Source organism: Salmo trutta, unplaced genomic scaffold, assembly GCF_901001165.1.
Source record: "Salmo trutta unplaced genomic scaffold, fSalTru1.1, whole genome shotgun sequence".
NCBI classification, from domain to species: domain Eukaryota; kingdom Metazoa; phylum Chordata; class Actinopteri; order Salmoniformes; family Salmonidae; genus Salmo; species Salmo trutta.
Window position 1 is genome coordinate 56987 of NW_021822718.1, and position 26088 is coordinate 83074.

General features: G+C 46.8%; 1 protein-coding gene across 1 annotated transcript in view; it reads left to right on the forward strand.

Annotated features, from left to right (window-relative positions):
• LOC115183986 (MHC class II transactivator) overlaps nt 1–26088 on the forward strand; it is a 63812-nt gene that overhangs the window by 14784 nt on the left and 22940 nt on the right. Inside the window, exons 3-14 of the mRNA XM_029744972.1 lie at nt 3339–3401; nt 3531–3572; nt 3856–3924; nt 5948–6400; nt 6787–6936; nt 7340–7408; nt 14843–14956; nt 15681–15727; nt 15822–15986; nt 16170–16844; nt 17004–17939; nt 21637–22088. Of these exons, the coding sequence (XP_029600832.1) occupies nt 3339–3401; nt 3531–3572; nt 3856–3924; nt 5948–6400; nt 6787–6936; nt 7340–7408; nt 14843–14956; nt 15681–15727; nt 15822–15986; nt 16170–16844; nt 17004–17939; nt 21637–22088 (3235 nt within the window). The remainder of the gene's footprint in view (nt 1–3338; nt 3402–3530; nt 3573–3855; nt 3925–5947; nt 6401–6786; nt 6937–7339; nt 7409–14842; nt 14957–15680; nt 15728–15821; nt 15987–16169; nt 16845–17003; nt 17940–21636; nt 22089–26088) is intronic.

Sequence of the window (26088 nt, forward strand, 5' to 3'; positions counted from 1 at the left end):
CTGTCCCCCTGTCTCCCTGTCTCCCTGTCCCCCTGTCTCCCTGTCCCCCTGTCCCCCTGTCTCCCTGTCTCCCTGTCCCCCTGTCTCCCTGTCTCCCTGTCCCCCTGTCTCCCTGTCCCCATTCCTCCCTGTCTCCCTGTACCCTGTCTCCATTCCTCCCTGTCTCCCTGTCTCCCTGTCTCCCTGTCCCCCTGTCTCCCTGTCTCCCTGTCCCCCTGTCTCCCTGTACCCTGTCTCCATTCCTCCCTGTCTCCCTGTCTCCCTGTCTCCCTGTCCCCCTGTCTCCCTGTCTCCCTGTCCCCCTGTCTCCCTGTCCCCCCTGTCTCCCTGTCCCCCTGTCTCCCTGTCTCCCTGTACCCTGTCTCCATTCCTCCCTGTCTCCCTGTCCCCCTGTCCCCCTGTCTCCCTGTCTCCCTGTCCCCCTGTCTCCCTGTCCCCCTGTCCCCCTGTGCCCCTGTCTCCCTGTCTCCCTGTCCCCCTGTCTCCCTGTCCCCATTCCTCCCCGTCTCCCTGTCCCCCTGTCTCCATTCCTCCTGTCTCCTCCCTGTCTCCCTGTCCCCCTGTCTCCATTCCTCCCTGTTTCCCTGTCTCCCTGTCCCCCTGTCCCCCTGTCTCCTGTCTCCCTGTCCCCCCTGTCTCCCTGTCCCCCTGTCCCCCTGTCTCCCTGTCCCCCTGTCTCCCTGTCTCCCTGTACCCTGTCTCCATTCCTCCCTGTCTCCCTGTCTCCCTGTCCCCCTGTCTCCCTGTCCCCCTGTCTCCCTGTCCCCCTGTCTCCCTGTCTCCATTCCTCCCTGTCTCCCTGTACCCTGTCTCCATTCCTCCCTGTCTCCCTGTCCCCCTGTCCCCCTGTCTCCCTGTCTCCCTGTCCCCCTGTCTCCCTGTCCCCCTGTCCCCCTGTGCCCCTGTCTCCCTGTCTCCCTGTCTCCCTGTCTCCCTGTCCCCCTGTCTCCCTGTCCCCCTGTCTCCCTGTCCCCCTGTCTCCCTGTCTCCATTCCTCCCTGTCTCCCTGTACCCTGTCTCCATTCCTCCCTGTCTCCCTGTCCCCCTGTCCCCCTGTCTCCCTGTCTCCCTGTCCCCCTGTCTCCCTGTCTCCCTGTCTCCCTGTCCCCCTGTCCCCCTGTCTCCCTGTCTCCCTGTCCCCCTGTCTCCCTGTCCCCCTGTCCCCCTGTCTCCCTGTCTCCCTGTCCCCCTGTCTCCCTGTCCCCCTGTCTCCCTGTCCCCATTCCTCCCCGTCTCCCTGTCCCCCTGTCTCCATTCCTCCCTGTCTCCCTTTCTCCCTGTACCCTGTCTCCATTCCTCCCTGTTTCCCTGTCTCCCTGTCCCCCTGTCCCCCTGTCTCCCTGTCCCCCTGTCTCCCTGTCCCCCTGTCCCCCTGTCTCCCTGTCTCCCTGTCCCCCTGTCTCCCTGTCTCCCTGTCCCCCTGTCTCCCTGTCCCCATTCCTCCCTGTCTCCCTGTCCCCCTGTCTCCATTCCTCCCTGTCTCCCTGTCTCCCTGTACCCTGTCTCCATTCCTCCCTGTCTCCCTGTCTCCCTGTCCCCCTGTCTCCCTGTCTCCCTGTCCCCCTGTCTCCCTGTCCCCCTGTCTCCCTGTCTCCCTGTCTCCCTGTCCCCCTGTCTCCCTGTCCCCATTCCTCCCCGTCTCCCTGTCCCCCTGTCTCCATTCCTCCCTGTCTCCCTGTCTCCCTGTACCCTGTCTCCATTCCTCCCTGTTTCCCTGTCTCCCTGTCCCCCTGTCCCCCTGTCTCCCTGTCTCCCTGTCCCCCTGTCTCCCTGTCCCCCTGTCCCCCTGTCTCCCTGTCCCCCTGTCTCCCTGTCTCCCTGTACCCTGTCTCCATTCCTCCCTGTCTCCCTGTCTCCCTGTCCCCCTGTCTCCCTGTCCCCCTGTCTCCCTGTCCCCCTGTCTCCCTGTCTCCATTCCTCCCTGTCTCCCTGTACCCTGTCTCCATTCCTCCCTGTCTCCCTGTCCCCCTGTCCCCCTGTCTCCCTGTCTCCCTGTCCCCCTGTCTCCCTGTCCCCCTGTCCCCCTGTGCCCCTGTCTCCCTGTCTCCCTGTCTCCCTGTCCCCCTGTCCCCCTGTCTCCCTGTCCCCATTCCTCCCTGTCTCCCTGTCCCCCTGTCTCCATTCCTCCCTGTCTCCCTGTCTCCCTGTACCCTGTCTCCATTCCTCCCTGTTTCCCTGTCTCCCTGTCTCCCTGTCCCCCTGTCCCCCTGTCTCCCTGTCTCCCTGTCCCCCTGTCTCCCTGTCTCCCTGTCCCCCTGTCTCCCTGTCTCCCTGTACCCTGTCTCCATTCCTCCCTGTCTCCCTGTCTCCCTGTCCCCCTGTCTCCCTGTCCCCCTGTCCCCCTGTCTCCCTGTCCCCCTGTCTCCCTGTCCCTCTGTCTCCCTGTCTCCATTCCTCCCTGTCTCCCTGTACCCTGTCTCCATTCCTCCCTGTCTCCCTGTCTCCCTGTCCCCCTGTCTCCCTGTCCCCCTGTCTCCCTGTCCCCCTGTCCCCCTGTCTCCCTGTCTCCCTGTCCCCCTGTCTCCCTGTCCCCCTGTCCCCCTGTCTCCCTGTCCCCCTGTCTCCCTGTCCCTCTGTCTCCCTGTCTCCATTCCTCCCTGTCTCCCTGTACCCTGTCTCCATTCCTCCCTGTCTCCCTGTCTCCCTGTCCCCCTGTCTCCCTGTCCCCCCTGTCTCCCTGTCCCCCTGTCCCCCTGTCTCCCTGTCTCCCTGTCCTCCTGTCTCCCTGTCCCAATATTCCTCTTTCCTCTCCATTCCTCCTGGGAAGTCCATCTCCCTGTCTCCCTGTCTCCCTGTCCCCCTGTCTCCCTGTCTCCCTGTCTCCCTGTCCCAATATTCCTCTTTCCTCTCCATTCCTCCTGAGAAGTCCACCTTTCTGTCTCCCGGTTCCCTGTCTCCCTTTCTCAATAATAGTCCTGCTCACCTTGGAAACGTGTTTTTCCGGGTTCTCCCTCATGAGGGAACGGGTATAATTGTTGTTATAATATTACTTCACTTCCTGGTGAGGCACAGCCAGGGAAGGTGATTGGCTGTTAAGTCACAGCCAGGGAAGGTGATTGGCTGTTTAGTCACAGCCAGGGAAGGTGATTGGCTGTTTAGTCACAGCCAGGGAAGGTGATTGGCTGTTTAGTCACAGTCAGGGAAGGTGATTGGCTGTTTAGTCACAGCCAGGGAAGGTGATTGGCTGTTTAGTCACAGCCAGGGAAGGTGATTGGCTGTTTAGTCACAGTCAGGGAAGGTGATTGGCTGTTTAGTCACAGCCAGGGAAGGTGATTGGCTGTTTAGTCACAGCCAGGGAAGGTGATTGGCTGTTTGACTGTTTTCTTCCTGTTTCTCAGAATTAGACCTGGAAGTCGAGGATTTTCTCGGGGAACTCTGGGATTTTCAGTTTGACTTCAATGGTAAGTTACACACACACACACACACACACACACACACACACACACACACACACACACACACACACACACACACAAAACACTGCACATAAACATCGTAACTGGCTGATTGACAACTATCCCCTGTTTCAGATGCGGTGTTTGATCTGGACTTCAATGTGGACATACAGACTGGTAAGGAGTTTAGAACAGGTGCTTCTAGTCGCTGTGTTTCTATGATGCCGTCTGTCCGTTCTAGTGGTTGTGTTTCTATACCCGGTGATGCCGTCTGTCTGTTCTAGTGGTTGTGTTTCTATACCCGGTGATGCCGTCTGTCTGTTCTAGTGGTTGCGTTTCTATACCCGGTGATGCCGTCTGTCTGTTCTAGTGGTTGCGTTTCTATACCCGGTGATGCCAGGTCCCAGAGTCACTCTGCCAACTCTCTCACTTCCTCTGTTTGTTGTGGTGTGGTGTGTAGGTGAGGTTGCCATACCGACAGCTGTGGCCGAGCCAGGCAGCCAGAAACAGAACTGCAAGATAAGGAGAGGTAACACGCCGTGGCTTATTAAAGACTTAAATAAGCTGTGTTGTTGCTGCTCGACTTATTAAAGACTTAAATAAGCTGTGTTGCTGCTTGACTTATTAAAGACTTAAATGAGCTGTGTTGCTGCTTGACTTATTAAAGACTTAAATAAGCTGTGTTGCTGCTTGGCTTATTAAAGACTTAAATAAGCTGTGTTGCTGCTCGACTTATTAAAGACTTAAATGAGCTGTGTTGCTGCTTGGCTTATTAAAGACTTAAATAAGCTGTTGTTGCTGCTTGACTTATTAAAGACTTAAATAAGCTGTGTTGCTGCTTGACTTATTAAAGACTTAAATAAGCTGTGTTGCTGCTTGGCTTATTAAAGACTTAAATATGCTGTGTTGTTGCTGCTTGACTTATTAAATACTTAAATAAGCTGTGTTGCTGCTCGACTTATTAAAGACTTAAATAAGCTGTGTTGCTGCTTGACTTATTAAAGACTTAAATGAGCTGTGTTGCTGCTTGACTTATTAAAGACTTAAATAAGCTGTGTTGCTGCTTGGCTTATTAAAGACTTAAATAAGCTGTGTTGCTGCTCGACTTATTAAAGACTTAAATGAGCTGTGTTGCTGCTTGGCTTATTAAAGACTTAAATAAGATGTGTTGTTGCTGCTTGACTTATTAAAGACTTAAATAAGCTGTGTTGCTGCTTGACTTATTAAAGACTTAAATAAGCTGTGTTGCTGCTTGACTTATTAAAGACTTAAATAAGCTGTGTTGCTGCTTGACTTATTAAAGACTTAAATAAGCTGTGTTGCTGCTCGGCTTATTAAAGACTTAAATAAGCTGTGTTGCTGCTCGACTTATTAAAGACTTAAATAAGCTGTTGTTGCTGCTTGACTTATTAAAGACTTAAATAAGCTGTGTTTCTGCTTGGCTTATTAAAGACTTAAATAAGCTGTTGTTGCTGCTTGACTTATTAAAGACTTAAATAAGCTGTGTTGCTGCTTGGCTTATTAAAGACTTAAATGAGCTGTGTTGTTGCTCGACTTATTAAAGACTTAAATAAGCTTTGTTGCTGCTTGGCTTATTAACCACTTAAATAAGCTGTGTTGCTGCTTGGCTTATTAAAGACTTAAATAAGCTGTGTTGTTGCTTGGCTTATTAAAGACTTAAATAAGCTGTTGTTGCTGCTTGACTTATTAAAGACTTAAATAAGCTGTGTTGCTGCTTGGCTTATTAAAGACTTAAATAAGCTGTGTTGCTGCTCGACTTATTAAAGACTTAAATGAGCTGTGTTGCTGCTTGGCTTATTAAAGACTTAAATAAGATGTGTTGTTGCTGCTTGACTTATTAAAGACTTAAATAAGCTGTGTTGCTGCTTGACTTATTAAAGACTTAAATAAGCTGTGTTGCTGCTTGACTTATTAAAGACTTAAATAAGCTGTGTTGCTGCTTGACTTATTAAAGACTTAAATAAGCTGTGTTGCTGCTCGGCTTATTAAAGACTTAAATAAGCTGTGTTGCTGCTCGACTTATTAAAGACTTAAATAAGCTGTTGTTGCTGCTTGACTTATTAAAGACTTAAATAAGCTGTGTTTCTGCTTGGCTTATTAAAGACTTAAATAAGCTGTGTTGTTGCTCGACTTATTAAAGACTTAAATAAGCTTTGTTGCTGCTTGGCTTATTAACCACTTAAATAAGCTGTGTTGCTGCTTGGCTTATTAAAGACTTAAATAAGCTGTGTTGTTGCTTGGCTTATTAAAGACTTAAATAAGCTGTTGTTGCTGCTTGACTTATTAAAGACTTAAATAAGCTGTGTTGCTGCTTGGCTTATTAAAGACTTAAATAAGCTGTGTTGTTGCTCGACTTATTAAAGACTTAAATAAGCTGTGTTGCTGCTTGGCTTATTAAAGACTTAAATAAGCTGTGTTGCTGCTTGGCCGTAGCAGAAGCCTGCCCTCACAACGGCCGGTCTGATATAGAGTATGACGTCAACAACAGGTGATTGAAACAACAGTGTCCTGTGTGATGTTGTCCCTAACAGAACCTGGTGACGGACAGAGGAAGAGGAGAGAGACAGAACCTGGTGACGGGCAGAGGAAGAGAGAGACAGAACCTGGTGACGGACAGAGGAAGAGGAGAGAGACAGAACCTGGTGACGGACAGAGGAAGAGGAGAGAGACAGAACCTGGTGACGGACAGAGGAAGAGGAGAGAGACAGAACCTGGTGACGGACAGAGGAAGAGGAGAGAGACAGAACCTGGTGACGGGCAGAGGAAGAGAGAGACAGAACCTGGTGACGGACAGAGGAAGAGGAGAGAGACAGAACCTGGTGACGGACAGAGGAAGAGGAGAGAGACAGAACCTGGTGACGGACAGAGGAAGAGAGCGAAGAGGAGAGAGACAGAACCTGGTGACGGACAGAGGAAGAGGAGAGCGACAGAACCTGTTGACGGACTGATGAAGAGAGAGACTCAGACAGATTCTCCCATCAGAGGTAAGGCCTAGAACCAACTCTGTTTCTACCTTCTCCCCTATCCCTGAAGTGTAGACTCCTTCACTCTCCCCTATCCCTGAAGTGTAGACTCCTTCACTCTCCCCTATCCCTGAAGTGTAGACTCTCTCTTCAAGGGAGAGTGAACGAGTGCACAGTTCTGGGAGAAAGAGGATTGGACAGAAGTTTACAGCTCAGTTAAAAGGCAGTCTTGTCTTCAGTTCCTCAACAGGGAGGTAGTGTGGCTGAGAGACTGGTAAAGGGAACGGGGATTTAGAAGTGATTCAGCCTAACCTGTAATTTAGGTATTGATGATCAAGGCTTGTTTTTAAAATGGAACTGAATAAATCAAACTGATTGGTTATTTTTTTTGTGTGTGTTCTCTCTAGGTGGTGCTGGCTCTCCTCCCCTCTCGGCCGTGACTCTCTCTCCTCCTCCTCCTCCTCCTCCTCTTCCTCCTGCCAGACTTCTCCAGATCGCTCCCTCTCTCCTTTACATTCCTGGGTTTGGGACTGCTACTTTCGTCTCTTCGTGTAGCAGTAAGTGTGTGATGATGTAATAGGCTGGTTTCCCAGACACAAATGAAGAGTCATGCTGGACTCATAATGCACTTTCAATGGAGATTTTTCTTTTGAGAATTTTTTGTTGTTGTTGGTCCATGTGTGTGTGTGTGTGTGTGTGTGTGTGTGTGTGTGGGTGTGTGTGTGAGAGAGAGAGTGTGTATGAGAGGGAGTGTGTGTGTGTGTGTGTGTGTGTGTGTGTGTGTGTGTGAGGGAGAGTGTGTGTGAGGGAGAGTGTGTGTGAGGGAGAGTGTGTGTGTGTGTGGGTGTGTGTGTGAGAGAGAGAGTGTGTGTGAGAGGGAGTGTGTGTGTGTGTGTGTGTGTGTGTGTGTGTGTGTGTGTGTGTGAGAGAGTGTGTAACCTTTGCTCTGTGTCCTTACAGATGGCTCAGAGCTGCAGCTGGTTCAAGCTCCTGTTTTCAGCTTCTCAAGACCGCCCACCTACATACTGAGTGAGTGTGTGTGTGTGTGTGTGTGTGTGTGTGTCCATGAATCAAATCAAAGTTCATTGGTAGCGTACAAAGTTTAGCAGATGTTATCACAAGGGCAACAAAAAATGTTTCTGTTTCTTGCTCCAACAGTGGAGCAAAACGCTTCTGTTTCTAGCTCCTACAGTGGAGCAAAATGCTTCTGTTTCTAGCTCCAACAGTGGAGCAAAATGCTTCTGTTTCTAGCTCCTACAGTGGAGCAAAATGCTTCTGTTTCTAGCTCCAACAGTGGAGCAAAATGCTTCTGTTTCTAGCTCCAACAGTGGAGCAAAATGCTTCTGTTTCTAGCTCTTACAGTGGAGCAAAATGCTTCTGTTTCTAGCTCCAACAGTGGAGCAAAATGCTTCTGTTTCTAGCTCCAACAGTGGAGCAAAATGCTTCTGTTTCTAGCTCCAACAGTGGAGGAATATGTGTGTCCATGGGTCTGTGGGTCTGTGGGTCTGTGTGTCTGTGTGTCTGTGTGTCTGTGGGTCTGTGTGTCTGTGGGTCTGTGGGTCTGTGTGTCTGTGGGTCTGTGTGTCTGTGGGTCTGTGTGTCTGTGGGTCTGTGTGTCTGGGTGTGTTACCTGACGTACTATGTCCTTGCAGTGTCTTCTCCCTCTCTGTCTCCTCGACCCGTCGACGTCCTACCTCTCTCTCCAGATGTAGTGTCTTCTCCCCTCGCTGTCTCCTTAACGTCCTACCTCTCTCTCCAGGTGTAGTGTCCTCTCCCTCGCTGTCTCCTTAACGTCCTACCTCTCTCTCCAGGTGTAGTGTCTTCTCCCTCTCTGTCTCCTCGACCCGTCGACGTCCTACCTCTCTCTCCAGATGTAGTGTCTTCTCCCCTCGCTGTCTCCTTAACGTCCTACCTCTCTCTCCAGGTGTAGTGTCCTCTCCCTCGCTGTCTCCTTAACGTCCTACCTCTCTCTCCAGGTGTAGTGTCTTCTCCCTCTCTGTCTCCTCGACCCGTCGACGTCCTACCTCTCTCTCCAGGTGTAGTGTCCTCTCCCTCGCTGTCTCCTTAACGTCCTACCTCTCTCTCCAGGTGTAGTGTCTTCTCCCTCTCTGTCTCCTCGACCCGTCGACGTCCTACCTCTCTCTCCAGATGTAGTGTCTTCTCCCCTCGCTGTCTCCTTAACGTCCTACCTCTCTCTCCAGGTGTAGTGTCCTCTCCCTCGCTGTCTCCTTAACGTCCTACCTCTCTCTCCAGGTGTAGTGTCTTCTCCCTCTCTGTCTCCTCGACCCGTCGACGTCCTACCTCTCTCTCCAGGTGTAGTGTCCTCTCCCTCGCTGTCTCCTTAACGTCCTACCTCTCTCTCCAGGTGTAGTGTCCTCTCCCTCGCTGTCTCCTTAACGTCCTACCTCTCTCTCCAGGTGTAGTGTCTTCTCCCTCTCTGTCTCCTCGACCCGTCGACGTCCTACCTCTCTCTCCAGGTGTAGTGTCTTCTCCCTCTCTGTCTCCTCGACCCGTCGACGTCCTACCTCTCTCTCCAGGTGAGTAGTGACCAACATCAACACCTCAATTTGACCCAACTGGCACCCTATTCCCTACATAGTGCACTACTATAGACCAGAGCCCTATTCCCTATATAGTGCACTACTATAGACCAGAGCCCTATGGCACCCTATTCCCTATATAGTGCACTACTATAGACCAGAGCCCTATTCCCTATATAGTGTACTACTATAGACCAGAGCCCTATTCCCTATATAGTGTACTACTATAGACCAGAGCCCTATTCCCTATATAGTGTACTACTATAGACCAGAGCCCTATTCCCTATATAGTGCACTACTATAGACCAGAGCCCTATTCCCTATATAGTGCACTACTATAGACCAGAGCCCTATTCCCTATATAGTGCACTACTATAGACCAGAGCCCTATTCCCTATATAGTGCACTACTATAGACCAGAGCCCTATTCCCTATATAGTGCACTACTATAGACCAGAGCCCTATTCCCTATATAGTGCACTACTATAGACCAGAGCCCTATTCCCTATATAGTGCACTACTATAGACCAGAGCCCTATTCCCTATATAGTGTACTACTTTAGACCAGAGCCCTATTCCCTATATAGTGCACTACTATAGACCAGAGCCCTATTCCCTATATAGTGCACTACTATAGACCAGGGCCCTATTCCCTATATAGTGGTACTACTATAGACCAGAGCCCTATTCCCTATATAGTGCACTACTATAGACCAGAGCCCTATTCCCTATATAGTGTACTACTATAGACCAGAGCCCTATTCCCTATATAGTGTACTACTATAGACCAGAGCCCTATTCCCTATATAGTGCACTACTATAGACCAGAGCCCTATTCCCTATATAGTGCACTACTATAGACCAGAGCCCTATTCCCTATATAGTGCACTACTATAGACCAGAGCCCTATTCCCTATATAGTGCACTACTATAGACCAGAGCCCAATGGCACCCTATTCCCTATATAGTGCACTACTATAGACCAGAGCCCAATGGCACCCTATTCCCTATATAGTGCACTACTATAGACCAGAGCCCAATGGCACCCTATTCCCTATATAGTGCACTACTATAGACCAGAGCCCTATTCCCTATATAGTGCACTACTATAGACCAGAGCCCTATTCCCTATATAGTGCACTACTATAGACCAGAGCCCTATTCCCTATATAGTGCACTACTATAGACCAGAGCCCTATTCCCTATATAGTGCACTACTATAGACCAGAGCCCTATTCCCTATATAGTGCACTACTATAGACCAGAGCCCTATTCCCTATATAGTGCACTACTATAGACCAGAGCCCTATTCCCTATATAGTGCACTACTATAGACCAGAGCCCTATTCCCTATATAGTGCACTACTTTAGACCAGAGCCCAATGGCACCCTATTCCCTATATAGTGCACTACTATAGACCAGAGCCCAATGGCACCCTATTCCCTATATAGTGCACTACTTTAGACCAGAGCCCAATGGCACCCTATTCCCTATATAGTGCACTACTATAGACCAGAGCCCAATGGCACCCTATTCCCTATATAGTGCACTACTATAGACCAGAGCCCTATTCCCTATATAGTGCACTACTATAGACCAGAGCCCAATGGCACCCTATTCCCTATATAGTGCACTACTATAGACCAGAGCCCTATGGCACCCTATTCCCTATATAGTGCACTACTATAGACCAGAGCCCAATGGCACCCTATTCCCTATATAGTGCACTACTATAGACCAGAGCCCAATGGCACCCTATTCCCTATATAGTGCACTACTATAGACCAGAGCCCTATGGCACCCTATTCCCTATATAGTGCACTACTATAGACCAGAGCCCAATGGCACCCTATTCCCTATATAGTGCACTACTATAGACCAGAGCCCTATTCCCTATATAGTGCACTACTATAGACCAGAGCCCTATTCCCTATATAGTGCACTACTATAGACCAGAGCCCTATTCCCTATATAGTGCACTACTATAGACCAGAGCCCTATTCCCTATATAGTGCACTACTATAGACCAGAGCCCTATTCCCTATATAGTGCACTACTATAGACCAGAGCCCTATTCCCTATATAGTGCACTACTTTAGACCAGAGCCCAATGGCACCCTATTCCCTATATAGTGCACTACTATAGACCAGAGCCCAATGGCACCCTATTCCCTATATAGTGCACTACTATAGACCAGAGCCCAATGGCACCCTATTCCCTATATAGTGCACTACTATAGACCAGAGCCCAATGGCACCCTATTCCCTATATAGTGCACTACTATAGACCAGAGCCCAATGGCACCCTATTCCCTATATAGTGCACTACTTTAGACCAGAGCCCAATGGCACCCTATTCCCTATATAGTGCACTACTATAGACCAGAGCCCAATGGCACCCTATTCCCTATATAGTGCACTACTATAGACCAGAGCCCAATGGCACCCTATTCCCTATATAGTGCACTACTATAGACCAGAGCCCTATTCCCTATATAGTGCACTACTATAGACCAGAGCCCAATGGCACCCTATTCCCTATATAGTGCACTACTATAGACCAGAGCCCTATGGCACCCTATTCCCTATATAGTGCACTACTATAGACCAGAGCCCAATGGCACCCTATTCCCTATATAGTGCACTACTATAGACCAGAGCCCAATGGCACCCTATTCCCTATATAGTGCACTACTATAGACCAGAGCCCTATGGCACCCTATTCCCTATATAGTGCACTACTATAGACCAGAGCCCAATGGCACCCTATTCCCTATATAGTGCACTACTATAGACCAGAGCCCTATTCCCTATATAGTGCACTACTATAGACCAGAGCCCAATGGCACCCTATTCCCTATATAGTGCACTACTATAGACCAGAGCCCAATGGCACCCTATTCCCTATATAGTGCACTACTATAGACCAGAGCCCAATGGCACCCTATTCCCTATATAGTGCACTACTATAGACCAGAGCCCAATGGCACCCTATTCCCTATATAGTGCACTACTATAGACCAGAGCCCTATTCCCTATATAGTGCACTACTATAGACCAGAGCCCTATTCCCTATATAGTGCACTACTATAGACCAGAGCCCAATGGCACCCTATTCCCTATATAGTGCACTACTATAGACCAGAGCCCAATGGCACCCTATTCCCTATATAGTGCACTACTATAGACCAGAGCCCAATGGCACCCTATTCCCTATATAGTGCACTACTATAGACCAGAGCCCAATGGCACCCTATTCCCTATATAGTGCACTACTATAGACCAGAGCCCAATGGCACCCTATTCCCTATATAGTGCACTACTATAGACCAGAGCCCTATTCCCTATATAGTGCACTACTATAGACCAGAGCCCAATGGCACCCTATTCCCTATATAGTGCACTACTATAGACCAGAGCCCTATGGCACCCTATTCCCTATATAGTGCACTACTATAGACCAGAGCCCAATGGCACCCTATTCCCTATATAGTGCACTACTATAGACCAGAGCCCAATGGCACCCTATTCCCTATATAGTGCACTACTATAGACCAGAGCCCTATGGCACCCTATTCCCTATATAGTGCACTACTATAGACCAGAGCCCAATGGCACCCTATTCCCTATATAGTGCACTACTATAGACCAGAGCCCAATGGCACCCTATTCCCTATATAGTGCACTACTATAGACCAGAGCCCAATGGCACCCTATTCCCTATATAGTGCACTACTATAGACCAGAGCCCTATTCCCTATATAGTGCACTACTATAGACCAGAGCCCTATTCCCTATATAGTGCACTACTATAGACCAGAGCCCAATGGCACCCTATTCCCTATATAGTGCACTACTATAGACCAGAGCCCAATGGCACCCTATTCCCTATATAGTGCACTACTATAGACCAGAGCCCAATGGCACCCTATTCCCTATATAGTGCACTACTATAGACCAGAGCCCTATGGCACCCTATTCCCTATATAGTGCACTACTATAGACCAGAACCCTATTCCCTATATAGTGCACTACTATAGACCAGAGCCCAATGGCACCCTATTCCCTATATAGTGCACTACTATAGACCAGAGCCCAATGGCACCCTATTCCCTATATAGTGCACTACTTTAGACCAGAGCCCAATGGCACCCTATTCCCTATATAGTGCACTACTATAGACCAGAGCCCAATGGCACCCTATTCCCTATATAGTGCACTACTATAGACCAGAGCCCTATGGCACCCTATTCCCTATATAGTGCACTACTATAGACCAGAGCCCTATTCCCTATATAGTGCACTACTATAGACCAGAGCCCAATGGCACCCTATTCCCATATATATAGGGCTCTGGTCTATAGTAGTGCACTATATAGGGAATAGGGCTCTGGTCTATAGTAGTGCACTATATAGGGAATAGGGCTCTGGTCTATAGTAGTGTACTATATAGGGAATAGGGCTCTGGTCTATAGTAGTGCACTATATAGGGAATAGGGCTCTGGTCTATAGTAGTGCACTATCTAGGGAATAGGGTGCCATTACTTAGATTCGTTGATGAGACAGGGGGATTTACTTCCTGTAATACTGAGAACAACTTCCTCCTGAGGGGGAAAACCATTAATTCATTCATCATGTCTCACTGATACTGAGTCAACAAGTCAATCAACATGAATCAGTTTGAATACTGGGTGTGGTTGTTACTCATGGTGTGTGTGTGTGTGTGTGTGTGTGTGTGTGTGTGTGTGTGTGTGTGTGTGTGTGTGTGTGTGTGTGTGTGTGTGTGTGTGTGTGTGTGTGTGTGTGTGTGTGTGTGTGTGTGTGTGGTGTGTGTGGTGTGTGTGTGTGTGTGCGGTGTGTGTGTGTGTGTGTGCGGTGCGTGTGCGGTGTGTGTGTGTGTGTTCGTGTGTCTGTGTGTGTCTGTGTGTGTGTGTGTGTGTGTGTGTGTGTGTGTGTGTGGTGTGTGTGTGTGTGTGTGTGTGTGTGTGTGTGTGTGTGTGTGTGTGTGTGGTGTGTGTGTGTGTGCGGTGTGTGTGTGTGTGTGTGTGTGCGGTGTGTGTGTGTGTGTGGTGTGTGTGTGTGTGTGTGCGGTGTGTGTGTGTGTGTGTGTGTGGTGTGTGTGTGTGTGTGCGCGGTGTGTGTGTGTGTGTGTGTGAGGTGCGTGTGCGTGTGCGGTGAGGTGTGTGTTCGTGTGTGTGTGTGTGTGTGTCTGTGTGTGTGTGTGTGTGTGTGTGTGTGGTGTGTGTGTGTGTGTGTGTGTGTGTGTGTGTGGTGTGTGTGTGTGCGGTGTGTGTGTGGGGTGTGTGTGTGTGTGTGTGGTGTGTGTGTGTGTGTGTGTGTCTGTGTGTGTGTGTGTGTGTGTGTGTGTGTGTGTGGTGTGTGTGTGTGTGTGTGTGTGTGTGTGTGTGTGTGTGTGTGTGTGTGTGTGTGTGTGTGTGTGCGGTGTGTGTGTGTGTGCGGTGTGTGTGTGTGTGTGTGTGTGTGCGGTGTGTGTGTGTGTGCGGTGTGTGTGTGTGTGTGTGGTGTGTGTGTGTGTGTGTGTGTGTGTGTGTGTGTGTGTGTGTGGTGTGTGTGTGTGTGTGCGGTGTGTGTGTGTGTGTGTGCGGTGCGTGTGCGTGTGCGGTGTGGTGTGTGTTCGTGTGTGTGTGTGTGTGTGTGTGTCTGTGTGTGTGTGTGTGTGTGTGTGTGTGGTGTGTGTGTGTGTGTGTGTGTGTGTGTGTGTGTGTGTGTGTGTGTGTGTGTGTGTGTGTGTGTGTGTGTGTGCGGTGTGTGTGTGTGTGTGTGTGTGTGTGTGTGTGGTGTGTGTGTGTGTGTGTGTGTGTGTGTGGTGTGTGTGTGTGTGTGTGTGGTGTGTGGTGTGCGTGTGGTGTGTGTGTGTGTGTGTGTGTGTGTGTGTGTGTGTGTGTGTGTGTGTGTGTGTAGTTGACAGTGCGGTAGCTCCAGATACCATGTGTTCATATCCTCCCGGATCTTTGTCTGACTGTGCCAGCCAAGCCCTGTCTCCCCCCTCCGCCTCCCCCCTCTCCCCCAGGACAGGTGAGTTAGAGTCTGTCCTCTCCCTGTCCCTCTGTCTCCCCCCTCCGCCTCCCCCCTCTCCCCCAGGACAGGTGAGTTAGAGTCTGTCCTCTCCCTGTCCCTCTGTCTCCCCCCTCCGCCTCCCCCCTCTCCCCCAGGACAGGTGAGTTAGAGTCTGTCCTCTCCCTGTCCCTCTGTCTCTCCCCCCTCCGCCTCCCCCCTCTCCCCCAGGACAGGTGAGTTAGAGTCTGTCCTCTCCCTGTCCCTCTGTCTCCCCCCTCCGCCTCCCCCCTCTCCCCCAGGACAGGTGAGTTAGAGTCTGTCCTTTCCCTGTCCCTCTGTCTCCCCCCTCCGCCTCCCCCCTCTCCCCCAGGACAGGTGAGTTAGAGTCTGTCCTCTCCCTGTCCCTCTGTACTCTCCCTGTCCCTCTGTTCTCTCCCTGTCCCTCTGTTCTCTCCCTGTCCATCTGTCCTCTCACTATACCATGTAAGTGATGTCTCCTCCCTGTCCCTCTGTCTCCTCCCTGTCCCTCTGTCCTCTCTTCCTCCAGATCATGTACCATATAAAATACCTCCTTTCAAACACATCATGAAAAAAAAACATCTTAAACAAAGCCAATCACATGAGAATGTTACAGTGTGTGTGTGTGTGTGTGTGTGTGTGTGTGTGTGTGTGTGTGTGTGTGTGTGTGTGCGTGCGCGTGCGTGTGCGTGCGTGCGTGTGTGTGTGTGTGTGTGTGTTACAGAGGAGTACATACACCAAGCCAAGGCTCACCTGAGGGGAATGTGCCAGGTAAGACCAGGGACCAGACGGACCGTTGAGTCGGGATTTGAATTTCTTCCAAAAAAAGACAACCCGTCACAAACCAATCACGTTGTCTCAACAGGAGATGGAGGCGGGCCTTAGCCTGGCGTCCCACTATGTTGACGTGCGATTGGTCCAGAGGCAGATCCTGATTGGCTCAGGGAAGAACGGCAGCAAGTGTCTGGAGAAGGATCTGGTCGCTATCGGAGACGGGGAGAGGAGGCGGGACTCGTTGGCCAGGAGTCAGGTTAGACCCCGTGACATCGTCGTTACGTCGTCGCCCACAGAGAAACTCTGCATGTTTTTCTTCCTCTGTTTATAATTCTGTCTGTCAGGAAAAGTGTAATTATTAATTAATAATAATAATAATTAAAAATAATAATAATTGTAATTAATAATGAATGTATTTATTATCTGTGTTCCTCGTCAGGTGTTCGAGAGCTCCGCCGGGGCGAAACCCAAACGTTCCGTCGTGTTGCTAGGCAACGCCGGCATGGGCAAAAGCACGCTCATCAAGAAGCTCTGCGTCGATTGGTCCGACGGCCTACTGCCTCAGTTTGACTTTGTGTTCTTATTGGACGGTAAGGCTCTGACCCTCCCCCCCAAGCCGACCTATAGCCTTCAGTCCCTCCTCCTACACCACTCCTCCTCCTCCTCCCCCATTCCCTCTACCTGTCCCCACCACCGGGATGTCTTCAATCAGGTCCTCTCTGTCCCGGAGCGTGTGCTTGTGATATTCGACGGCTTCGAGGTGGTGCGTGACTTGGAGGGGCTGCTGCAGTGTCCAGCGGATGACAGTAAAGGGGAGACCTACAGCGTTAGACAGCTGTTCTCAGGCCTGCTCCAGAGGAAGCTCCTACCAGGCTGCTCTCTGCTCCTCTCTGCCCGACCACGAGGCACCGTCAGTGGGCTGCTGAGACGGCCTGACAGCCTCCTGGAACTCTCTGGCTTCTCCCCTCCGGATATAGAGAGATACCTGGGACAATACTTCTCTGGACAGTCCCTAGAGGTCCCAACCTCAGACCCAGCCTCAGATCCAGTCCCAGATCCAATCCCAGATCCAATCCCAGCCCCAGTCCTAGCCCCAGCCCCAGTCCTAGCCCCAGTCCCACTCCCAGTCCTAGCCCCAGTCCTAGCCCCAGTCCCAGTCCCAGCCTCTGCCCCAGTCCCAGTCCTAGCCCCAGTCCCAGCCCCAGACCTAGCCCCAGCCTCTGCCCCAGTCCTAGCCCCAGTCCCAGTCCCAGTCCTAGCCCCAGTCCCAGTCCCAGCCCCAGTCCTAGCCCCAGTCCTAGCCCCAGTCCTAGCCCCAGTCCTAGCCCCAGTCCTAGCCCCAGTCCTAGCCCCAGTCCTAGCCCCAGTCCTAGCCCCAGTCCTAGCCCCAGTCCTAGCCCCAGTCCTAGCCCTATCCAGGCTCCACAGCCAGCCGTACCTTCTCTCTGTGTGTTGGAACCCAGCGCTGTGTCACATGGTCTGTCTGCTTCTAGAACACTGGGAGGGTTTAGACCCACTTCCTTCCACGCTGACGGGACTGTGTCACATGGTGCTGACGCTAAAGAGGAGACTCTACACCCTGAAACACACACACTGTCCAACCCTACCCCAAACCCAGGCACACACTCACACCCTTAAACACAGTCAGAAACACGTCCCTAAACACACACTCAACAGGACGCGAACGCTCATCTGCACTCGCTCTCGCACTCAATCCCAAATTCAATCAGAAGAAGAGGAGAGGAGGAGGGAGACGAGGGAGGAGGGAGAGAGGGAGGAGGGAGAGAAAGAGAGAGAGAAGGAGGAGAGGGAGGAGGGAGAGAGAGAGAGGGAGGAGGGAGAGAGAGAGAGAGAGGAGAAGAGGGAGGAGGGAGAGAAAGAGAGAGAGGAAGAGAACAGGTGTGTTCTGTCAGAGTTGAGCGGTCTGGCTTGGCAGGGGGTTAAAGGTCATTCATCTCTCCTGACCCTGACCCTGGAGAATACCGTCGACGTCAGGCTGAGATTATTTGGCCTGAGGACTGGACTGGTCCATTCTCACTGGCTGAGGGAGGTGCAGGACAGACATTGTGACGATGACGGTGACGACGTGAATTCTGACAACATCCTGTCCTGGGCCCACCCTTTCCTGCAAAGCTTCCTGGGCGGGGCCCACCTGTCCGTCTCCAGCTGTGTGTCTGACCGCGCTCTGCTGACCCAGATACTCCCACAGGTAGAATGACTGTTTTCTATTGAACCTCTTGTCTGTTCATATGTCCTATATAGACTCTAGAAAATAAGGGAAAGCCGCACACTCTAAGAGCTCAGATGCAACAATTTTAATAACCAACGTTTCGACAGCGAAGCCGTCTTCATCAGGGTATCATCACAAACACTGGGAGATGAGTCATTTATATAGTGTCAAGAGACACACAGGTGTTTGTAATCATGGCCAAGTATGGCCTAATATCATTGGTTAACTGAAATATTTAAAAAATGGTATACAAGAAACATACAAAAAGACAAACAAATGGATAACATGATCATAGCATTTGTAGTCTAAAAAGTATCTAACAAACAATTACAATGGCAAAATCACAATAATCACAAGAATGGCTTCAGATCAAAGTCTATGTTGAGACCGAAGGGAGCAAGTGTCTTTAAATTAAAGATCCAGGCAGCCTCTCGTTTTAACAATAAATTATCAAGGTCACCCCCTCTCCTCGGGAGGGTGACATGTTCGATGCCAATATAACGCAGAGACGAAATCGAATGGCCTGCCTCCAAAAAGTGGGCCGCAACTGGGTAAGTCAGGTTTTTGCACCTAATGGTGCTACGGTGCTCTGAGATACGTACTTTTAATTCACGCTTTGTTTTACCCACATCATTTTTACCACAGGGACAAGTTATAAGGTAAATAACTGCCTTAGTGGAACACGTAATAACACCTTTAATTGGGATAGATTTCCCTGTTTGGGGGTGTTTGAAGGATCTACATTTGTAAGTGCCATTGCATTGAGCACAGCCATTACACTTGTAATTTCCATCCAGTATGGGCGCAAATAGGCGTTGTTCAGGAATATCTTGGGGTGGTAAATCAGAGTGTACCAATTGGTCTCTGAGATTTCTGCCCCGCGAGAATACGACCAGGGGAAGATCAGAAAACACATTACCAAGACTATCATCATATTTCAGAATGTGCCAATGTTTGTGAATGATTCCTTTAATTTGTTCAGAGCACTTTGAATAGCGGGTAGTAAGAACGCATGAATGCGTCTTTTTGCGAGACTGACCTTGAAAAAGGTCATGTCTCGTTTTGTTTTGAATTTTCTCAATGGCAATATTAATCTGATCATTGTTGTACCCCCTCTCCTTGAACTTATCCTGAGTCTCAGCCATATTTCTGTCGAAATCTGATTGTTTAATGCAAATTCTTTTGATTCGACAGAATTGGCTGTAGGGCAAACTATTTTTCAAGGGAAGTGGGTGACAACTATCAGCCCTCAACAAACTGTTACGATCAGTAGGTTTCCTGTAAAGATCAGTGTATAGAACATTATCTTCACACAAGATCAGAAGATCAAGAAAACTGATTTGACGTGTATCAGATTGCATAGTAAATCTCAAATGTTCAGAACAGGAGTTAAGAAAAGCATAAAACCACTGGAGCAGTTCTGCATCACCCCTCCATAGAACAAAAATATCGTCAATATACCGTTTCCAAATAATGATGTTAGGCAAGAAAACATTTTTGAGAGGGTTGAAAATAGATTGTTTCTCCATGTAACCCACATACAAATTAGCATAGTTAGGAGCCATGGGAGATCCCATAGCAGTACCCTTCGTCTGAACAAAGAAATCATTTAGAAACATGAAGTAGTTGTGTGTGTGTACTATTTCAGCCAACGTCACCCACTTCCCTTGAAAAATAGTTCTACTCTATTCTGTTCTACTCTACTCTGTTCTATTCTACTCTGCTCTATTCTATTCTACTCTACTCTGTTCTACTCTACTCTGTGCTACTCTACTCTGTTCTACTCTACTCTACTCTATTCTACTCTACTCTATTCTACTCTACTCTGTTCTGTTCTATTCTACTCTGTTCTACTCTGTTCTACTCTACTCTACTCTACTCTGTTCTACTCTACTCTATTCTACTCTACTCTACTCTGTTCTACTCTACTCTACTCTACTCTACTCTACTCTGTTCTACTCTACTCTACTCTACTCTACTCTGTTCTACTCTATTCTACTCTGTTCTACTCTATTCTACTCTACTCTGTTCTATTCTATTCTACTCTGTTCTACTCTGTTCTACTCTACTCTACTCTACTCTATTCTACTCTACTCTGTTCTGTTCTATTCTACTCTGTTCTACTCTGTTCTACTCTACTCTACTCTACTCTACTCTACTCTACTCTGTTCTACTCTACTCTACTCTACTCTACTCTACTCTGTTCTACTCTACTCTATTCTACTCTACTCTACTCTGTTCTACTCTACTCTACTCTACTCTACTCTACTCTACTCTACTCTACTCTACTCTGTTCTACTCTACTCTACTCTACTCTACTCTGTTCTACTCTATTCTACTCTGTTCTACTCTACTCTATTCTACTCTACTCTGTTCTACTCTATTCTACTCTGTTCTACTCTATTCTACTCTGTTCTACTCTATTCTACTCTACTCTGTTCTACTCTGTTCTACTCTATTCTACTCTATTCTACTCTATACTACTCTACTCTGTTCTACTCTACTCTATTCTACTCTATTCTACTCTATTCTACTCTATTCTACTCTGTTCTACTCTATTCTACTCTATTCTACTCTATTCTACTCTACTCTACTCTATTCTACTCTATTCTACTCTATTCTACTCTATTCTACTCTACTCTGTTCTACTCTGTTCTACTCTATTCTACTCTGTTCTACTCTACTCTGTTCTACTCTGTTCTACTCTACTCTGTTCTACTCTACTCTATTCTACTCTATTCTACTCTGTTCTACTCTATTCTACTCTATTCTACTCTATTCTACTCTACTCTGTTCTACTCTATTCTACTCTATTCTACTCTATTCTACTCTATTCTGTTCTACTCTACTCTACTCTACTCTACTCTATTCTACTCTGTTCTACTCTGTTCTGTTCTACTCTACTCTACTCTACTCTACTCTACTCTACTCTATTCTACTCTACTCTACTCTATTCTACTCTGTTCTACTCTACTCTACTCTATTCTATTATATTCTACTCTATTCTACTCTATTCTACTATATTCTACTCTACTCTACTCTATTCTACTATATTCTACTCTACTCTACTCTACTCTACTCTACTCTACTCTACTCTACTCTGTTCTACTCTACTCTACTCTACTCTACTCTACTCTACTCTACTCTGTTCTACTCTATTCTACTCTACTCTACTCTGCTCTATTCTACTCTGTTCTACTCTACTCTATTCTACTATATTCTATTCTATTCTACTCTACTCTATTCTACTCTGTTCTACTCTACTCTGTTCTGTTCTACTCTACTCTACTCTACTCTACTCTACTCTGTTCTACTCTATTCTACTCTATTCTATTCTATTCTACTCTATTCTACTCTGTTCTACTCTATTCTATTCTATTCTACTCTATTCTACTATATTCTACTCTATTCTACTCTATTCTATTATATTCTACTCTATTCTACTCTATTCTACTCTATTCTACTCTACTCTACTCTATTCTACTCTATACTACTCTATACTACTCTATTCTACTCTATTCTACTATATTCTACTCTACTCTACTCTATTCTATTCTATTCTACTCTACTCTACTCTATTCTACTCTATACTACTCTATACTACTCTGTTCTACTCTACTCTACTCTACTCTACTCTACTCTACTCTGTTCTATTCTACTCTGTTCTACTCTGCAGCCCAGGGGGAGGCGACGGCCTCAGGGAGAGTGTCTGGACCTTGCTCAGCGATTCGCTGTCGGGCTGCTTTTCCGGAACAAGGCGGAACTCCGGGATCTGGCCGCCCTGGATACCGGCGCCATGAAAGCGGTGATGGCCAAGCGAGCCGCTGTGATATCACACCTGGAGAACCTTCCCCGCGGCGACCTGAGCCCCGCCCGGCTCCTAGAGGCGTGTCACTGTGTTTACGAGACGGGCGACGTCCACCTGGTCAGACACCTGGTACGGAACCTTCCTGAGGTTCTGTCGTTCCAAGGGGTCCCGCTGTGCCCCGCTGACGGCTTCGTGGTGTGGAACCTTTTGGACCAGTGTAGAACCCTGAGGAGGAGGTTCTGTCTGGGGCTGGAGGACACAGGACTGAGGATGACTGGATTAAAACTACTGACAGGTCTCAGCAACATACACTCATACAGGTACTGGTACTATTACACTGATAGACCTGTTACAGTATAGATCTAGAACAGTATAGATCTAGAACAGTATAGATTGGGGCTGGAGGACACAGGACTGAGGATGACTGGATTAAAACTACTGACAGGTCTCAGCAACATACACTCATACAGGTAATGGTACTATTACACTGATAGACCTGTTACAGATCTGTTACATTATATATCTACAACAGTATAGATCTGTTACAGTATAGATCTAGAACAGTATAGATATGTTACAGTATAGATCTAGAACAGTATAGATCTGTTACAGTATAGATCTAGAACAGTATAGATCTAGAACAGTATAGATTGGGGCTGGAGGACACAGGACTGAGGATGACTGGATTAAAACTACTGACAGGTCTCAGCAACATACACTCATACAGGTACTGGTACTATTACACTGATAGACCTGTTACAGTATAGATCTAGAACAGTATAGATCTAGAACAGTATAGATTGGGGCTGGAGGACACAGGACTGAGGATGACTGGATTAAAACTACTGACAGGTCTCAGCAACATACACTCATACAGGTACTGGTACTATTACACTGATAGACCTGTTACAGATCTGTTACATTATATATCTACAACAGTATAGATCTGTTACAGTATAGATCTAGAACAGTATAGATATGTTACAGTATAGATCTAGAACAGTATAGATCTGTTACAGTATAGATCTAGAACAGTATAGATCTAGAACAGTATAGATTGGGGCTGGAGGACACAGGACTGAGGATGACTGGATTAAAACTACTGACAGGTCTCAGCAACATACACTCATACAGGTACTGGTACTATTACACTGATAGACCTGTTACAGATCTGTTACATTATATATCTACAACAGTATAGATCTGTTACAGTATATATCTAGAACAGTATAGACCTGTTACAGTATAGATCTAGAACAGTATAGATCTAGAACAGTATAGATTGGGGCTGGAGGACACAGGACTGAGGATGACTGGATTAAAACTACTGACAGGTCTCAGCAACATACACTCATACAGGTACTGGTACTATTACACTGATAGACCTGTTACAGATCTGTTACATTATATATCTACAACAGTATAGATCTAGAACAGTATAGATCTGTTACAGTATAGATCTAGAACAGTATAGATCTAGAACAGTATAGATTGGGGCTGGAGGACACAGGACTGAGGATGACTGGATTAAAACTACTGACAGGTCTCAGCAACATACACTCATACAGGTACTGGTACTATTACACTGATAGACCTGTTACAGATCTGTTACATTATATATCTACAACAGTATAGATCTGTTACAGTATAGATCTAGAACAGTATAGATGTGTTACAGTATAGATCTAGAACAGTATAGATCTGTTACAGTATAGATCTAGAACAGTATAGATCTAGAACAGTATAGATCTGTTACAGTATAGATCTAGAACAGTATAGATCTAGAACAGTATAGATCTGTTACAGTATAGATCTAGAACAGTATAGATCTAGAACAGTATAGATTGGGGCTGGAGGACACAGGACTGAGGATGACTGGATTAAAACTACTGACAGGTCTCAGCAACATACACTCATACAGGTACTGGTACTATTACACTGATAGACCTGTTACAGATCTGTTACATTATATATCTACAACAGTATAGATCTAGAACAGTATAGATCTGTTACAGTATAGATCTAGAACAGTATAGATCTAGAACAGTATAGATTGGGGCTGGAGGACACAGGACTGAGGATGACTGGACTAAAACTACTGACAGGTCTCAGCAACATACACTCATACAGGTACTGGTACTATTACACTGATAGACCTGTTACAGTATAGATCTAGAACAGTATAGATCTGTTACAGTATAGATCTAGAACAGTATAGATCTGTTACAGTATAGATCTAGAACAGTATAGATTGGGGCTGGAGGACACAGGACTGAGGATGACTGGATTAAAACTACTGACAGGTCTCAGTAACATACACTCATTCAGGTACTGGTACTATTACACTGATAGACCTGTTACAGTATAGATCTAGAACAGTATAGATCTGTTACAGTATAGATCTAGAACAGTATAGATTGGGGCTGGAGGACACAGGACTGAGGATGACTGGATTAAAACTACTGACAGGTCTCAGCAACATACACTCATACAGGTACTGGTACTATTACACTGATAGACCTGTTACAGATCTGTTACAGTATAGATCTAGAACAGTATAGATCTGTTACAGTATAGATTGGGGCTGGAGGACACAGGACTGAGGATGACTGGATTAAAACTACTGACAGGTCTCAGCAACATACACTCATACAGGTACTGGTACTATTACACTGATAGACCTGTTACAGTAAAGATCTGTTACAGTATAGATCTAGAACAGTATAGATCTGTTACAGTATAGATCTAGAACAGTATAGATCTAGAACAGTATAGATTGGGGCTGGAGGACACAGGACTGAGGATGACTGGATTAAAACTACTGACAGGTCTCAGCAACATACACTCATACAGGTACTGGTACTATTACACTGATAGACATGTTACAGTATAGATCTAGAACAGTATAGATATGTTACAGCATACATCTAGAACAGTATAGATCTAGAACAGTATAGATTGGGGCTGGAGGACACAGGACTGAGGATGACTGGACTAAAACTACTGACAGGTCTCAGCAACATACACTCATACAGGTACTGGTACTATTACACTGATAGACCTGTTACAGATCTGTTACATTATATATCTACAACAGTATAGATCTGTTACAGTATATATCTAGTACAGTATAGATTGGGGCTGGAGGACACAGGATTGAGGATGACTGGATTAAAACTTCTGACAGGTCTCAGCAACATACACTCATACAGGTACTGGTACTATTACACTGATAGACCTGTTACAGATCTGTTACATTATATATCTACAACAGTATAGATCTGTTACAGTATAGATCTAGAACAGTATAGATATGTTACAGTATAGATCTAGAACAGTATAGACCTGTTACAGCATATATCTAGAACAGTATAGATCTGTTACATTATATATCTACAAAAGTATAGATCTGTTACAGTATAGATCTGTTACAGTATAGATCTAGAACAGTATAGATCTGTTACAGTATATATCTAGAACAGTATAGATCTCTTACAGTATAGATCTAGAACAGTATAGATATGTTACAGTATAGATCTAGAACAGTATAGATATGTTACAGTATAGATCTAGAACAGTATAGATCTGTTACAGTATATATCTAGAAAAGTATAGATCTGTTACAGTATATATCTAGAACAGTATAGATCTAGAACAGTATAGATTGGGGCTGGAGGACACAGGACTGAGGATGACTGGATTAAAACTACTGACAGGTCTCAGCAACATACACTCATACAGGTACTGGTACTATTACACTGATAGACCTGTTACAGATCTGTTACAGTATATATCTAGAACAGTATAGATCTGTTACAGTATAGATCTAGAACAGTATAGATCTGTTACAGTATATATCTAGAAAAGTATAGATCTGTTACAGTATATATCTAGAACAGTATAGATCTGTTACATTATATATCTACAACAGTATAGATCTGTTACAGTATAGAGCTGTTACAGTATAGATCTAGAACAGTATAGATCTGTTACAGTATATATCTAGAACAGTATAGATCTGTTACAGTATAGATCTAGAACAGTATAGATATGTTACAGTATAGATCTAGAACAGTATAGATATGTTACAGTATAGATCTTGAACAGTATAGATCTGTTACAGTATATATCTAGAAAAGTATAGATCTGTTACAGTATATTTCTAGAACAGTATAGATCTGTTACATTATATATCTACAACAGTATAGATCTGTTACAGTATAGATCTGTTACAGTTTAGATATAGATCTGTTACAGTATATATCTAGAACAGTATAGATCTGTTACAGTATAGATCTAGAACAGTATAGATATGTTACA